The following is an 18,043-nucleotide window of genomic DNA, read 5'->3' as shown; positions in this document are numbered from 1 at the left end:
GGTGCTCCACAAAATCTGAGTGTAGAATGATATATGCCTTTTGAGGTGAATAACCAAAACCTTTTAAATAAAATGTTACGAGAGTGAAGGTGAGAGGGTAAAATACGGTTAAGCCAAAGAGGCTGTCTAAATGGGGGTGAATGGTACCAGAATACGCCATCCCAAAGCAGGCCTTTTTGCAACAGGGATTATTCTGAGCTAAAGGCCACTGAGAACCAGCCAATGTAGGAGAAGCTCCAAAAACAGGGCACAAGACTTCCTTTTGTAAAGGAAATTTCCATTTGTAAAAAGTGTCTCTCTCTCTCCCAGGAGGAGGAAGGCTTTTACTATCTCTTTTATTTTTTCCCCCAGTTTTTTTGAGATATAATTGACATAACATTGTGTAAGTTAAAGGTGTGCAACGTGATTTGATATACATATATCTTGTGAAATAATTACCACAATAAGGTTATTTAACACATCCTCCAGCTCACATAGTTACTTTTTCTTGGGCATGGTGAGAACTTTTAAGATCTACTCTCCTAGCAACTTTTAGAGTATTGTTAACTATAGTCACCATGCCGTACATTAGATCCCCAGAACTTAAGTCATTTTATAACTAAAAGTTTGCACCCTTGAACCACTTTCATTCATTTCCCCCACCCCTGCCAACCACCAATCTACTCTGTTTCTATGAGTTTAGTGTTTTAGATTCCACATAGAAGTGAGAATATATAGTACTTATCTTTTTCTGTCTGACTTATTTCACTTAGATAATACACTCAAGGTTCATCCATGTTGTTACAAGTGGCAGAATTTCCTTTCCTTTTCTTTTTTTTTTGAGGAACATTAGCCCTGAGCTAACATCTGCTGCCAATCCTCCTCTTTTTGCTGAGGAAGAGTGGCCCTGAGCTAACATCCTTGCCCATCTTCCTCTACTTTATATGTGGGACATCTGCCACAGCATGGCTTGACAAGTGCTGCATAAATCCTCACCTGGGATCCGAACCAGCAAACCCCGGGGCCGCCAAAGCAGAATGTGCAAACTTAACCACTGTGCCACCGGGCTGGCCCCATGGATTTCCTTTTCTGTGACTAAATACTATTTTTTTTTTATTAATGTTATGATAGATTACAACCTTGTGAGATTTCAGTTGTACATTTTTGTTAGTCATGTTGTGGGTACACCACTTCCCCCTTTGTGCCCTCCCCCCACCCCCCCTTTTCCCTGGTAACCACCGATCAGATCTCCTTATCAATATACTAACTTCCACCTATGAGTGGAGTCATATAGAGTTCGTCTTTCTCTGACTGGCTTATTTCGCTTAACATAATACCCTCGAGGTCCATCCACGTTGCTGTGAATGGGCCAATTTTGTCTTTTTTTATGGCTGAGTAGTATTCCATTGTGTATATATACCACATCTTCTTGACTAAATACTATTTTATTGTGTGTGTGTGTGTGTGTGTATACACACACACACCACATTTTCTTTATCCATTCCTCTATTGATGGACACTCAGGTTGTTTCTCTGTCTTGACTATTGTGAATAATGTTCCAATGAACATGGAGATGCAAATATTTCTTTGAGATAGTGATTTTATTTCCTTCAGATAAATACCTAGAAGTGGGATTGCTGGATCATATGGTAGTTTTATTTTTAATTTTTTTGAGGAACCTCCATACTGTTCTCCATAGTGGCTATACTAATCTATACTTCTACCAACAATGTACAAAGGTTCTCTTTTCTTATTATCTGTTGTCTTTTACCAACTCTTATCAATGGAGAAGGCATGGCTTAAATCTGCATAACAAAACTTACTAACCAACCCTTGTTTACCATACTTTTCCTAGTCATCTTCCCATAACTTGCCTCCCCTGCCCAGAAGCCCAAAACTTCTTTTCCTCGTTTAGCCTAAAATGCTTTATATAAGCCCAAGTTCTAACCACTTCTTTGGGTTATTCATTGCTGGATGCTCCCATGTGTACCTGTGTGACACATGTTAGTAAACTTCTATTTGTTTTTTCTCTTAGTAATCTGTCTTTTGCCACACTCATTTACAGGGCTCCAGGTTTAGAACCTAAGATGGGTAGAGGACAGGATTTTTTTCCTTCCTTACAATGCACATTCATCTGGTGCATCCTGTCCCAGCCCTACCTCATGGGGCCTCTAAATAGATTCAAACAAGCCTGAATATTTAGAGTGAACACAGCTTAATCCATCTTCTTTGCCCTTTGTTGCAAATAATCACCTTGAGTCATTTTAGAAGGCTGTACATGCATCCCAATGACGTGATTTCTGTTCCTAAAAGTGATGTATCTTCCTGACTAGAATTATCTGTAGAGTCTGTGGAATAAAAATCATTTTAACTCTTAGTAAATATTCATTCTCAGAGTAATCTGGCCTTTGGAAATTGGAAAAAGTTATATAGATCTAATTCTAAAGAAAGAGCAGGTGAACAATATGGATGATAATAATAATGGTTGGGGTCAAACCTGAAATACTACTTAATAACTGTTTTATCTATTCATATCTGAGCCTCTGGAAACTGTCCCACAGTGGCTGATCCAAATCTTCTCTAGTTTCTTTAAATTTCAAACTCTCCCTAAAGCCTTCATGAACAATCAATAACCTGGTTTCCTAGGTCACTGAGAAGATGGAAGCTTGTTTGACTTCACTACTATCCATGTTAAGATTTCTCTGAATCCACACTCCCATCTCCTCTCTTAAAATCAGCTTCTCCTCATGTGGTTTGAGCATAGAGCCCACACAAGCACACTGTCCACAATTTCCTTCTGTAAATGGTTCGTTGCCATGTTTGCAGAGAAGCACACAATCTTTCTGCTTGTAATTTAAAATTAACCACACAAAGAATCAGGATCACACAAGTCTGAAGTATGTGAGCAGGAAGAGGCCTTCTTAGAAGTCCACTCATCTTATTCTCTCCTTTTAATAATGAGGCTAAGATCCAAGGAGAAAAAGTGACTTAAAAACCTGAGCCAATTGATGGCAAAGATGAAATCAGATCTTACAACAAATGCCTATCATTTTATGACTTCTTTTTTACTTTATATTGCCTCTTAAAAGGACTCAGAACAAGAGAAGGCATAGAAATAGTCGTTGGAAAAACATACATTCTTTCATTCTAAATGTTGATGAGAACTGTTACTTAACATGGTATTGGAAGTCCTAGCCAGAGCAATTAGGCAAGAAAAAGAAATAAAAGGGATACAAATTGGAAAGGAAGAAGTAAAATTGTCACTATTTGCAGATGACATGATTTTATATAAAGAGAACCCTAAAGAATCCACCAAAAAACTATTATAAATAATAAATGAATACAGTAAAATTGCAGGGTACAAAATCAACTTCAAAAATCAGTTGCTGGGGCTGGCCCAGTGGCGCAGTGGGTAAGATCGCACGTTCCACTTCAGCAGCCTGGGGTTCACCGGTTTGGATCCCAGGAGCGGACCTACGCACCACTTGTCAAGCCAAGCTGTGGCAGGTGTCCCACCTATAAAGTAGAGGAAGATGAGCACGGATGTTAGCTCAGGGTCAGTCTTCCTCAGCAAGAGAGGAGGACTGGTGGCAGATGTTAGCTCAGGGCTAATCTTCCTCCAGAAAAAAAAATGAGTTGCATTTTTACACACTAACAACAAAAAAACTGAAAGAAATAAAAAATACAATACCATTTACAATCACAACAAAAAGAATACCTAGGAATAAATTTAACTAAAGAGGTGGAACACCTCTACACTGAAAACTATAAAACATTGTTGAAAGAGGACACAAAGAAATGGAAAGATATTCCATGCTTATGGATTGGAAGAATTAACATAGTTAACATATCCATATTCCCTAAAGCAATCTACAGATTCAATGCAATCCCTGCAAAGTCTCAATGACATTTTTCGTGTAAATAGAAAAAAGAATTCTAAAATTTATATGGAACAACAAAAGACTCTGAGTAGCCAAAGCAATCCTTAGAAAACAGAACAAAGCCAGAGATGTCACACTCTCTGATTTCAAGATATACTACAAAGCTCTAGTAATCAAAACTGCATGGTACTGGCACAAAAACAGACACACAGATCAGTGGAACAGAACTGAGAGCAGAGAAATAAACCCACACATCTATGGACAGCTAATTGTCGACAAGGGAGCCAAGAACATACAATGGAAAAAGGAAAGTCTCTTCAATAAATGGTGTTGGGCTCATATGTGGAAGATAAACAAACGCATAGGTAAGAAGAACAGATTAGTGGTTACCAGAAGGGAAGGGAGTAGGGGGAGGGCAAAAGGGGTAAAAGGGCACATAGTGTATGGTGACAGATAAAAACTAGACTATTGATGGTGAACACAATGCAGTCTATAAACTGAAATATAATAATGTACACATGAAATTTACACAATGTTGTAAGCCAATATGAACTCAATAAAATAATTTTAAAAATACTTTGTAAATCCTGTGGGAAAAAAAAAGATCCTATGCCTGGGAACTAACTGGTCAAAATAAATTAAATAAATAAATAAATAAATAAACAGTGTTGGGAAAACTGGACAACCACATGCAAGAGAATGAAAGTAGACCATTATCTTACACCATACACAAAACTTAACTCAAAATGGATTAAAGACTTGAATGTAAGACCTGAAACTATAAAACTTCTAGAAGAAAACATAGGCAGTACACTCTTCAACATCCGTCTTAGCAGTATCTTTCAAATACCATGTCTCCCCAGGCAAGGAAAACGAAAGAAAAAATAAACAAATGGGACTACATCAAACTAAAAAGCTTCTGCACAGCAAAGGAAACCATCAACAAAACGAAAAGACAACCTAATAATTGGAAGATGATAGTTGCAAATCATACATCTGATAAGGGGTTAATATCCAAAATGTATAAAGAACTCACACAACTGAACAACAAAAAGAACAAACAGCCCAAGTGAAAAATGAGCAAAGGATCTGAAGAGACAGTTTTCCAAAGAAGTTATACACAGATGGCCAATAGACACATGAAAAGGTGCTCAACATCACTAATTATTAGGGAAATGCAAATAAAATCCACGATGAGATATCACCTCATGCCTGTCAGAATGGCTATTAATAAAAAGACAAGAAATAACGAGTGTTGTAGAGGATGTGGAGAAAAGGGAACTCTCATACACTGCTAGTGGGAATGTAAACTGGTGCATATGCTATGGAAAACAGTATGGAGATTCTTCAAAAAATTAAGAATAGAACTACCATGTGATCCAGCTATTCCACTTCTGGGTATTTATCCAAAGAATACGAAAACACTAATTCAAAAATGTATTTGTGCCCCTATGTTCATTGTAGCATTATTCACAATTGCCAAGACTTGAAAACAACCTAAATACCCATCAACAGATGAATGGATAAAAAAGATGTGGTACATATATACAATGGAATACTACTCAGCCATAAGAAAGGTGAAATCTTGCCATTTGTGACAACATAAATGGAACTTGAGGGTATTATGCTAAGAGAAATAAGTCAGATGGAGAAAGCAAAATACCATATGATTTCACTCATATGTGGAAGATAAAAAAGAAAATCACACATAGATTAGAGATTAGATTGGTAGTTACCAGAGGGGAAGTGGGGAGGGAGGCAAAAGGGGTGACAGGACACGTGTATGCTCATGGATGGTAATTACTCTTTGGGTGGTGAACATGATGTAGTCTACACAGAAATCGAAATATAATGATGTACACCTGAAATTTGTATAATCTTATAAACCAATGTGACCTCAATAAAAAAGAAATGTTGGTGAGGAAAGTAAAGCATCGAACATTGAAACGTCTTTATTATTTTTAGTGCTGCTGTTCCCAAAATATATATTTACAGAAAGCTTTGGCATCAGATAGATAATCACAATTTGATCTACTTTTGTGTGTCTGGTGAAAGTGCCAGTCCAAAATTAAGTGGATTCTAAGATTCTCAAAAGAAATTTTGAATATTATTTACTTTTTTCACCAGTGAAACTGATAGCTTCATATAAACATGCTATGCTCAAGCTCTTAGAATCTATTCTAGTAACAGGAAGAGCTAAGACATTTCTTTAGGATCCTTGAAGTAAATTCTGTGATGCTCTGTAATGTCTGGGGTGATATAGGAAATGTGATTATCTAATCTCAATGAAAAGTCAATTTTGAGGAGACAGTATTTTATCTTCCTGTATGTATATAAGTACTTCATCTTCCTGTCAAAACCCTGAAAGTTAGAGAGTTTTTGGTTCATACTTCAGTCCTTCTCCCTCCCACCAAAAGGAGAGAAATAACTATATTAAAGTTTTCATAGAATCTAGAATGAAAAAGAATAAAACTTTAGGTAGAACCTCACAATTGCAGCTATGCAGTTATGAAACAAACAAAAGAAGATCTAAATATAAATAGCATTAAGATAGTCATAAGGCTGGCATGTCCTCAAAGCCATTTATGTAAGACATTAACATGGTATGAAAAGGCAACCTCATATTTCGCTAAACCTCCATGAATTAGGAGTCTCATTTTCTTAAAGTGAATTAGATTTTTTCAAAGAAGCTAACTGAGCTGACTCCCAGCAGAACGGGCGGGGGTATCGCGGTTTGGTTTGGTTGCTATCAGGGAGACTGACTCTAGAGACCACAGAACATGGAACTAGGTGACATCTCACAGTCCTCCAAGGGACCCCCTGTTGTAGGGAGGGGAAAGCTGCAGGATGCCCTGGGGACTGACTGAGGTTGACCGCACCCAACCACATCCTTTCAGCAACCTAATTCGATTTCATCCCATTTATCACTTTAGTATAATAAGGCTAGTGGTTGTTTTTTTCTATATGTATTAAAAGTGATGAGGAAGAAATGGTAAATTATAGTAAGCTTATTTTAATTAGGGAAAACTAATATTCAGAGGTTATGTTTTAGGTCTAGAAGTATGAAGAACTGTATAACTGAAACAATATTTTAAAAGTTTTGCAAAACAGAAAGTAGAGGATATCTGATTAAATTAAAACTACTATCTCTAACATTTAATGAGTCTTATCAGTTTTGAAATTCTAACTGCTATTTTTGGTTACTTTCTTCAGTTTTTGCCTAGTCCATACAAAAATTCATTAAAATTAAACAACAGTGATTAGAAATTATCACATCAGATCTTACCCAATAGGTGGCTGCCATACTATAATTCTATGCAGGGTATCATTTATTTCATTGTGGTAAAGTATACTGATGCTACCTCAAAATATGGTACCATGACATATTGAATATTTTAAGCTGAAGGAGTTTGATAAAATGGCAGAAACAGGTTGGTCCCTTTGACCTCCCCACCCTGCCTTTCTTCCCTAAGCAAGTCATAAAACCCTTATGTGACAGGTGCCCTTCCTCTGTACCGGGAGGAAAGAAGCATCCTTACCTCTGGATTAGAAGGGACGACAAGAAGAGTCCAAACAAACAGGCTTTGCTAAGATTACCCTAGTTTACGACAATTACCTTATACTCCTTAACTTACCATATTTCTTCATGACTGTCCACTCTTCACCAAACCTAGCATAAAATTACACAGGTCTAACCATTTCTTTGGGTCTTCATTTCCTTATGAAGGCTCCTGTGTCACATGAAACTTACATTAGCGTGCCTTTTTCCTGTTAATGTCTTTGTCAGTTTAACTTTCAGACCCAGCCAGAGACCCTAAGAGGGTTGAGGAAAACTTTTTTCTAACAATAGGCTTGTCAAGGACCATAAGCAAGCATCTATGAATATATTTTGACCACATTCTTACCATTTCTAAAGGATTCCAAATATTTTTCAACTTTTATTGTTATAGAAGGCTTATAAATTTCTTTCATGATTTGTTATGGGTGGAAATGTACCAAAGACTCTATGTTAATAATGATTAAGACTCAAAATGATGCTTCAACCAAAAGCAGCAATAGGAGGATGTACAATAACACTAATAATTCAGGATTCCTGTGAAAAATTTTACTTAAGTAACGTTTGATCTGGGGCAGGAAATATCAAGTACATAAGAACGGAACTTCTCAGGAACATTCAGACACTTGAGGTACATGTTTCTTAATACATATGAAATTTCCCTAACAATTAATTTTTCCTTGTTAAGCATGAAATAAATAACTAAACAACCTCTTTGGAGCAACATTAGTTCTCATTACTATATGTCCTGGAGGAGAACCTGAAACTTTGGGTGTAATGGATGTGTTTGTTATTTTGATTGTGATTATCATTTATCAGGAGTAACATGTCAATATTTATCCAACTGTACTCTTAAAATAGAGCAGTTTATCTTCTGTTGATTATACTTCTATTAATAAAGCTTAAAAAACAATATTTGCAAATCATATATCTGACAAGGGGTTAATCTCCATAATATTTAAAGAACTCAAACAACTGAACAACAAAAAAACAAACAGCCCAATCAAAAAATGGGCAGAGGATATGAACAGACATTTTTCCAAAGAAGATATACAGATGGCCAATAAGCACATGAAAAGATGTTCAACATCACTAATCATCAGGGAGATGTAAATCAAAACTACACTAAGATACCACCTTACACCTGTTAAAATGGCTATCATAACTAAGACTAAAAATAACTAATGTTGGAGAGGGTGTGGAGAAAAGGGAACCCTCATCCACAGCTGATGGGAATGCAAACTGGTGCAGCCACTATGGAAAACACTATGGAGATTCCTCAAAAAACTAAAAATAGAAATATCATATGACCCAGCTATCCTACTACTGGGTATTTGTCCAAAGAACTTGAAGTCAACAATCCAAAGAGACTTATGCACCCCTATGTTCATTGAAGCATTATTCACAATAGCCAAGACATGGAAGCAACCCAAGTGCCCATGGACCAATGATTGGATAAAGAAGATGTGGTATATCTATACAATGGAATACTATTCAGCCATAAAAAAGGACAAATTCATCCCACTGGCAACAACATGGAAGGACCTGGAGAGTATTATGTTAAGCGAAATAAGCCAGACAGAGAAAGACACACACCATATGATTTCACTCATATGTGGAAGATAAACACATGGACAAAGGGAACAGTTCAGTGGCCACCAGGGGAAGAGGGGTGAAGGGGAGCACTTATATGGTGATGAACAAGAAATAATGTACAACTGAAAGTTCACAATGATGTAAACTAATATGAACTCCATAAACAAAAAACAAACCTCTGTGTCTGGGGCAAAGCAACCAAGGAGGAAAGTGGTTAAGTGATTGCTGGACATGCTTGGGCATTATTTTCAGCCCAATTTCAATAGGAAATTGTTGGAGACTTTCAGGCAGGGGCCTGATATGATCTGAATGATGGCAGACAGTAGATGTGTGAAACTGAGAGAGACAACAAGCTCTCTAAGTCCGGTGCCCTTAAGAAAGAGGTCCATAGGTTTCCTTAAAGTTCCTGAAGTATCTGTTAATCTGTGTATGTACGTGCACATGTGCGTTTTTTAAAATTAATTTCCAAAACATTCATTAGCTTCTCAAAAAGGTCCTTGACCATAAATTTTTAAGAGCCTCTTATTTATTTGACTCACATATTAGTTGAAGATCGAAACCTGGAGAAGTAAAATGGTTTGTTCAAAATCAGAGGTGGCAGGTTGATGAGGTCATAAGGGTTTATGCTGCTGACTACCCTCTCTCCCCTGGTCCCCTCATTTCTCCCTGCCCCAGGTGCTGATGCACAGAACACAGTGACAAGGGGCCGGCACACAGCGCACGAAGCCGATGTCTGCTGAACCCTGACCTGCTCACCCACGTCAGCAGGAGAGTGTGCCAACGATGTGGTCCACAAGAGGTGATGAGCCAGTACAACTGCTACAAAATTGTCCCTTATGACGCCCTCATCAAACTTCACTTATAACACATATGTATTTGTATTAAAATCACAAAAAAATACATCATAAGTAATAATAACCTATTGATCTTTCAGTATTACTCTGAGGCTGCCCTGTGCTATATACCAGAAGAATAATATAGAATTGGTTTTCAATGGCTATATTTTTCTTCCTGTAAAGAACAACAAATGGGTTCATGCTTGATCCTTCCCAATAGCTATTTCAATTAGGTATAAATAAAACTGTTTGAGGGCTGGCCTGGTGGCTTAAGTGGTTAAGTTTGCCCATTCCACTTCAGCGGCCCAGGGTTGGCAGGTTCGGATCTCCAGCATGGACCTACACACCACTCATCAAGCCATGCTGTGGTGGCGTCCCACATACAAAATAGAGGAAGACTGGCACACATGTTAGCTCAGGGACAATCTTCCTCAAGCAAAAAAAGGAAGATTGGCAATACATGTTAGCTCAGGGACAGTCTTCCTCACACGCACACACACAAAAAAAACCCCACTGCTTATCTAGAAGGCCCTGTAGCAAAGTACACTTCCCAAGAGAAGTTTCACATCATCCTTCAGAGATTCCAATGTAGGATGACAGAAGGACCTTTCCTCAGCACTCCAGGCGGACACACAGGATCACCTCAAATTCTTTCCTCGCTCTAGGGTTTATGACAATATCAGGCTACTCTGACAGCTGTAAAAGGTCCCAGGTTGCCGAAATAGTCCTGCTATCTTTCCTCCATCTTGAGCACAAGAACATAGCTATAACACTAAATGGAGCCTGATATACTCACGACTTCTACGAAACCTCCATGGCACCAGGATAAACTGGATTAAAACACTTCAGAAAGTCATGCTGGTAAAACTCAAAGTACACTGAGAGTTGTAGTCCATTCCTCCCAGGGACGTGAAATCAGTTCCAGTCATATAATGGCCTTTTGGAGGCTTTGAGTTCAAACTGAGTTCAGGGGTGTTGGGACTTACCAAATAGGTTAATATTTCCACTCGCACAGGCAGACCTCTCATGATCCTCATAATGAACAATTATGGCGACTGGGTGCATGGACACAGTGCTAACCAGATGCTAACAGAGGGAGTTCAGTGAGAGACCCACCTTGAGAGGCAAGCCTCTTGTACAGAACAGGGGGTAACACATCATCACGCTGCAACTGAGAGTTGTATTACCTACCTATCAGAAGTGTGAAATGAGTGTCTGATCCTTGCCTGTGCTTGCACTCTGGGTCTACACCCCTGCGGCGCAGCACAAGCCGTAGACCACGCTCTTCAAGTCTCTTACAAAAGTGTGACCTGAAAGGAAAAGACCAGTGTTTAATACCTTTGCAATGGACACAAATCAATTTCCCTAAGGAAAGATTCAGCATGAAACAAACAAGCCAGTCTTTTTCTAGCTTTGCAAGAGAAACCCTTCCAGCCACTACACACCCTCGGGAGAAATCAGCTTGAGCCTAAAGATGGCCTGGACTTTATACTGCAAACCCACTGTCATGTAGTCACCTCCGACCTCTTAGTGACTTTGCAAAGTAACTTGTTGGGATCCAGGCCTGTGGTCAAGGACAACGATCTGCCTTTCTACTTGCTTAAACTACTATCCCTGAGGTTAATGAAATAAATAACCTGTGAGCCCTACATCCACGGAGAAGGAAATGTTCTCCCATCTGTAACTTATTGATTCCATGAGGGATGAGTATCCTGGCACTAGGTGGCATGCGACAGTTTGGGTTTTGTACAGCACTGTCACTCCAGTAGCTATAAACAGCTTACAAAATGGGACTGAGCCACTTAAGTAAGATGCTATGCAAGGACCAATTTATACAAGTATCCCAAAAGATCCACTTTATGCAAGCACACACGCTTAGTATGCATGGCTAGAGCCTCAGTTTATTCAGTGGCAAAGGTCCTAAACCATGTCCCGATCAAGTAAACCATCAAGGTAATTCTAGCCCCAAGCTCACCAATCTCCTACTGCCAAGATACAACAACACAGCACCTCTTGCATCAAAACTGGAGGGAAAATGACAGTTTCTCAGTGGCTAAGTCATTTAAGAGTCACGTGAGTATGAGGCCCGGGATAGTCCCTCTCATTGCCACTTGCATCCCCCAGATCTCCACCAGGCTCCCCCCTCACTTCCTTCAGGTCTCTATGTCACTTTCTCAGTGAGGACTTGGCTGCAGAACCTTCAGGAAGGTGCAGATCCCCACACCCTCTGCACACCCCCTTCCACTTCCCTGCTTTAGGGAGCTGTGTAGCACCCACCACCACCTGTTGTGGTATATATGTGTCATATTGATCCCATTTTTTCATTCTCTTTCAGGCAAATTCCACCCCTGTGAGCGGGGACCTTTTTGTCTCTTTCATGGCTGTATTTCAGCCGGAAGAACAGGGTCTAGCACACAGCAGGTGCTCAGCCAATAATGAAAGTCACCTTTGGCCACCAGTCCCAATGTTCACGCCATTTCCCAAGGTGACCCCGTTAACTGTATAGGGTGCATCTTTCAGAATTTCCTTCCACATATTTACATTCTCAAACAAGGGCCCATTAAAAACAGATACCTTAACATCAATTAAGCCCTTGACTATTTCTACAATACATTAAACAAAACTCACCTGTCTCTAGTTTCAACTGGAGACAACCAATTACAGCTCTGTAAATGTAACCATAATCAACTCTTATTTTAGATATTTTCTCCCATATTTTCAAAAACATATTCAAACTGATTTCCTTATCAGTTTTGCCTGGCAGAGTTGTTCTTATCATTCTTCCACTTAGGGGAAAATTACGGATAATTTTAAGCAAAACAGATCGAAAAATATAAGAAAAATTCCATTTACACTCTAGGAGAAGAAAAACTTCCTTCTGTCTTTCTAAGTTCTGTGGCTGGCCTAAGAATTAAATTGAAATAAGAGAAATTAACAGGAGGGAAAAGACTGTTTGAATTCCATACATAGGAAGGGAAGTTTCATAAAAGCTGTCTCTGGGAAAACCACTCTGGGAGTGGTGCTCTTCTTGGTACAAATACTTTTACTAATGTGATTTTCCTTTATAAAGGTAAATTTCCTTTAGAAGAGGTAAAGAGTTTTTCTTACCTTTGCTGGATTTGGTCACCTTTAAACTCAAAATAATCCATATGCCAAAGAGGCATGTTTCAGGGTGCACATTCTAAAGCCCTTCACCACCAACGGCTTCAACAATAATCAACATTTTTCTAATTATGTTTTGGCTTTTTTTTTTTGCTGCAGTATTTCAAAGCATATTGACTTCACCCATAAATCATAAGTGATACATTCCATGTGATCTAATATATCATACACTCACTCTAACAGATAAGGTCTTTAAAAAACCAAAATACCGGGGTCTGGCCCCGTGGCCGAGTGGTTAAGTTCGCGCACTCCGCTGCAGGCGGCCCAGTGTTTCGTTGGCTCGAATCCTGGGCGAGGACATGGCACTGCTCATCAGACCACGCTGAGGCAGCGTCCCACATGCCACAACTAGAAGGACCCACAGAGAAGAATATACAGCTATGTACCGGGGGGCTTTGGGGAGAAAAAGGAAAAAAAAATTTAAAAAGCAAACAACAACAAAAAAAAAACCAATACCATCCTTGCACCTAATAAAAATTACAGTTACTCCCTAATGCCACATGAAAACAACCATGTCCCATTTAATTTTATTATACCCTTTTTAGTAGGTATGAAGTGGTATCTCCTTGTGGTCTTAATTTCTACTTCTTTAATGACTAATGATGTTTAATGTACTTTTCTTGTACTTGTTGGTCATTTACATGGAGATAGTAATGAGGTTCAGGACATGCTACCCTTGGCATATTGATTATTTTAAGCTGAAGAAATTTCAGAAATGGCATGTACTAGGAAGGACTTTCTGACCTTCTCCTGAAGCAGGGCATAAAACCCTCGTGTGAGAGGTGCCCTCCCTATACCTGAAGGAAAGGAGCATTCTTATCTCTGGATTAGAAGGGACACAGAGAGGAATCTGAATGAACAGGACTCGGTAAGTTTCCCCATTTTAATACACTTAGCTCATACTCTGTCCTATCATATTTCAAAACTAACTATAGCGGAGCCATTTTAAAATGGAGTAGGAGCCGCCTTCCCAGACACACGGCTTTGACTGGACCAAAACAGCAATTGTTTTACAAGCAGTTGTGTGAGAAGTCAGCAGGAGAACGGGCACCCTGATCACAAAGACTGAGGATTGTGGACTTTCTGAAGCTACAATCAATAGTCAATCAATGTTCAGTCAAGACTTGCTCTCCGCCTCCAACTCCAATTAAAATTCGTTGCAATACAACCTCCCTTCTTTGCCTTTAAAAATCCCTGACTTTTTACTTCTTAGTGGGACACTATTTGGGTTTGAGTCTGTGCTCACTGAATTGCAATTCTTTGATCCCAAATAAACACTTTGCCTTTTAAACTGGTTTCTGTTTTTGTAACTTGACAATCTTTCCATGACTTTCCAGTCTTCATCAAACCTAGCATAAAAACACTCAGGTTTAATCATTTCTTCGGGCCTTCATTTACTTGTGAAGGCTCCCAAGTCATGTAAATTTATATTAAATAAATTTGTATGCTTTTCTCTAGTTAATCTGTCTTTTGTTACCGGGATCCCAGTGGAGAACTTAGAAGAGTAGAAGAAAAAGATATTTTCCCTCCCCTACAAGATTAATGGATTTGCAGTCCTGGGAGCCACATGTGTGAATCCATTCTGTGCCACCATGATTCACCTTGGCAAAGCCACTTAGTCTCTGGGGACCTCAGTTTCTTAGCACAATGATTACTTACTGAATCTCTGTCTATCCAGGGAACAGGGACAGAAAAGAAAGAGTGTTGACCTCGTTCCCTGCCTGGGGGAATAGCCATTACTCCCAAAAGAGAAGGACAAGAAAAATTGGGAGGAATCCAGAGAGGGGCAGCTTAGGCTCATGGTGGAAGGTCTTGTCCTATAATTCCACCTGGGGAAGCGGTGGAAGACCTTTCACTTTCCATTGTTCACAGGTGAGGAGATTGTGGCAGAGCATTAATATTTCCACCCAAAATGCTCCCCCTCAGTTGAAGGTAGCTAGGGTTTTGTGATTTCCTGTGTTGACCTGAACTGCAAAAAGGCAGCTGCCTGGCCAGGACAAAGCACCTCAGGGTCCTCATTGTCCTCCTCCCTCCTGCCCTGGAAATCCCCTCATCCCTGCCCAAAGGGCAGAGAGAAAGGGGGTGAGAGAAAGGGGCCATGAGTCAGAGCCAAGGCTGGGAGTAGCCAGACAGCAGGTGGTCTCCGGGGGGCCTGAGCCTTCGCAGGTCCTCTGTGGGGGAGTGGAATGGAGGCAGGAAATTCTGAGGAGTTAGGGGCCGTCACCAGTCAGTTGCGCTGCCCTGGGGCTGATGCAGAGCCCCTGGGTTTCTTTTAGAAGGGTTTCTTTTAAGTCAATTATTTCATTCACCAAATAGCCTGCAGGTTATCCATGGGCCTAGGGAGCTCCTTAGACTATTGTTTTTAAAGGATCTTTATTTGCATCTCTCCCTTTCTCTCTCTGTCCTTAGGGAACAACCTCCTGGGATGATACAAGCCCCAATGTAACACCCCTCATCTCTGCGCTGGGGGCATCACCTGTTATCTTCCTTTTCCTCTCTAAGGTACAGGGTATCCTGCGAACCTTACCTTGCAAAAAGAACATGTTCTTTTTTTCAAAATGAAGGAAAATATAAATAAAGGCACCAGTCAGGCCAGAAAAACCTGCAAGTCACTGTGGCCCAGCACACCCCACCCACCTCGGGCTGTGGACACCACCTGCAGCAGCCCCGGGAAGATGGAGGAAGAGGCGCTGGCTCCCGAGCAGGTCCTTGGCAAAGAGCAGGAGGTGACGGGCCTGCCCTCGGGATCCCGCTTCTCACCTGGGAAGGGGGCAGCAAAGGCTGTCCTAACCTCAGGCTTGTGAATGATACTAACTTATAACATCTTTTGAAAGTGTTCTTGTTTAAAATTCTTTTATCTCTAAGTAGTTTTGTGAATGGTGAACAGTAAATTTGTCACTTTACTGTTTCATGGCAGACATCATTTGCCCACTGTAAGAGAGGAAAATAATATTCCTTTTACTTTTCAAAGTTTTTAGCTGGTACCACTATTAAAAAAAGACAGATTAACAGGAGGAAAACAAACCAAAGTTTATTAATGCATATCACGCCTATGTCACATGGGAGTCCCCAGAGATGAGTAACTCAAACGTTTGGTTAGAACTTGAGCACACATAGTATTTTAGCAAAGGAACAAATTTTTAGAGAAATGACAAGACAAAGCAAAAGTACCTTGAGTCTAGGGCAGAAAATTATGAGAAGGTAAATAGATGGGAAACTAATAGTAGATAAGGGCTAGTTAGTACAGCTTGCTATGTAGATTTCTCTGATGCCATCTCTAGGCTGATAAGGGCCTAATGGTTTCTCCAGGGATTAACTTCTCTCCTTCCTGGTAGAGAAAGGAAGAGGGACACCTTTGAAATTTTACAATCTATTTTAGGCAAATAGGGGGAGGTCAGGGAGCTTTTGTCACATCTGCTGCTGCTTAAGTGCCTTCAGCTCAAAATAAGTCTTATGTCAAAGTGGCACACTTTTGGGTGGTATATTCTGCCACCCTTCACAAATCCATTCTGTTTATTTTTGGTTATTTATGAGAAATCTGAAGAAAACGTAGGTTAGGTCATTACATTTATACAAATTAACAAAAGACAAAAGTCCGCTATATACACATGCATTTGTTTGTTGCATATATATCCAAACCCACATGTCCTGTTCATCATTTATACATGGTGAAAAACAAAAACAGATTAATTGACCAGGCTATTCATTATGTTTACTACTGGGCAGCGGAATTTGGAGGCACTTTCAATCATACTTGTGCTAGGATTTTTTCTTTTAAATAAACCAGGAATTTGAATTGTGATTTTTAAATGTGGAAAGAATTTTCTGCAAGAATTGATGGTTGCTTAACAGCATAGAGTGTAGAAATGAATTTTCAACCTAAGATAATTATAATTCCATTTCCATGTGTGCATGTAATAACATGAAAAAACAAAACTCCAAATTTTCAGGGTCTTTCTGCAAGTGATGGGAATAATAGTGGTTTATGTTTTCATCTTTTTACGGATCTATGAAATAGGAGGATCTAAAATGAGGATGCCTTTTAAATTAATGAAACAATGACGCTTTTTAAACAAGTAAAAATTTAGGTTAAATGAAGAATCTAGAAATGAAAGAAAAGAATTCCATTTACAATATCATCAAAAAGAATAAAATACTGAGCAATAAACCTAACCAGGGAAGTGAAAGACTTGTACGCTAAAAACTAGAAAACAGGGGCCGGCCCGTGGCCAAGTGGTTAAGTTCACGTGCTCTGATTCCGCGGCCCGGGGTTTCGCTGGTTAGAGTCCTGGGCTTGGACATGGCACCGCTCATCCAGCCATGCTGGGGCAGCATCCCACATGACACAACTAGGAGGACCCACAACTAAAATATACAACTATGTACTGGGGGAATTTGTGGAGGAAAAAGCAATAAAAAACATTTTTAAAAAACCCTAGAAAACATTGATGAAAACCATTAAAGAAGACACAAATATATGGAAAGACATCCTGTATTCATGGATTTAAGGACTTAATATTGTTAAAATGTCAGGACTACCCAAAGCTATCTACAGACTCGGTGCAATCCATATCAAAATTCCAACAATATTTTTTGTGGAAATAGAAAAATCCATCCTACAATTCATAAGGAATTTTAAGGGGCCCTCAAACACTCACAACAATCTTGAAAAAGAACAAAGGTGGAGGTCTCACACTTCCTGATTTCAAAACTTATTACAAAAAATTACTACACTAATCAAAACAGCATGGTAATGGCATAAAAACAGACATATAGACCAACGGAGAAGACCAGCGAGCCCCGAAATACACAATCGCATATCTGATCAAGTGGTTTTTGACAGGGGTGCCAATAGCTCTCAATGGTGAAAGGCAGGCTCTTCAACAAATCCCATTGGGCCAATTGGATATCCACATATACAAGAAAGAAGTTGGACCCGTATGTTACACCATATACAAAAATTAACTCAAAATATATCAAATACCTAAATGTAGGATGCAAAATTATAAAAATCCTAGAAGAAAACCTAAGT

At 39.4% G+C, this 18,043-nt stretch overlaps 1 protein-coding gene across 1 annotated transcript in view; it reads left to right on the top strand.

Annotated features, from left to right (window-relative positions):
* The window catches only part of LOC138921791 (serine/arginine repetitive matrix protein 3-like), a 111,229-nt gene extending 101,120 nt beyond the window's left edge, over window positions 1-10,109 (top strand). Inside the window, exon 13 of the mRNA XM_070257148.1 lies at window positions 9,689-10,109. Coding sequence (XP_070113249.1) covers window positions 9,689-9,712 — 24 coding nt within the window. The 3' untranslated portion in view covers window positions 9,713-10,109. The remainder of the gene's footprint in view (window positions 1-9,688) is intronic.
* The last annotated feature ends 7,934 nt before the right edge of the window (window positions 10,110-18,043 follow it).

The sequence above is a fragment of the Equus caballus genome, chromosome X (genome assembly GCF_041296265.1).
Source record: "Equus caballus isolate H_3958 breed thoroughbred chromosome X, TB-T2T, whole genome shotgun sequence".
NCBI classification, from domain to species: Eukaryota; Metazoa; Chordata; class Mammalia; order Perissodactyla; family Equidae; genus Equus; species Equus caballus.
Note: the sequence above shows the minus strand (reverse complement) of the source record. Positions and strands in the feature narration are given on the sequence as shown.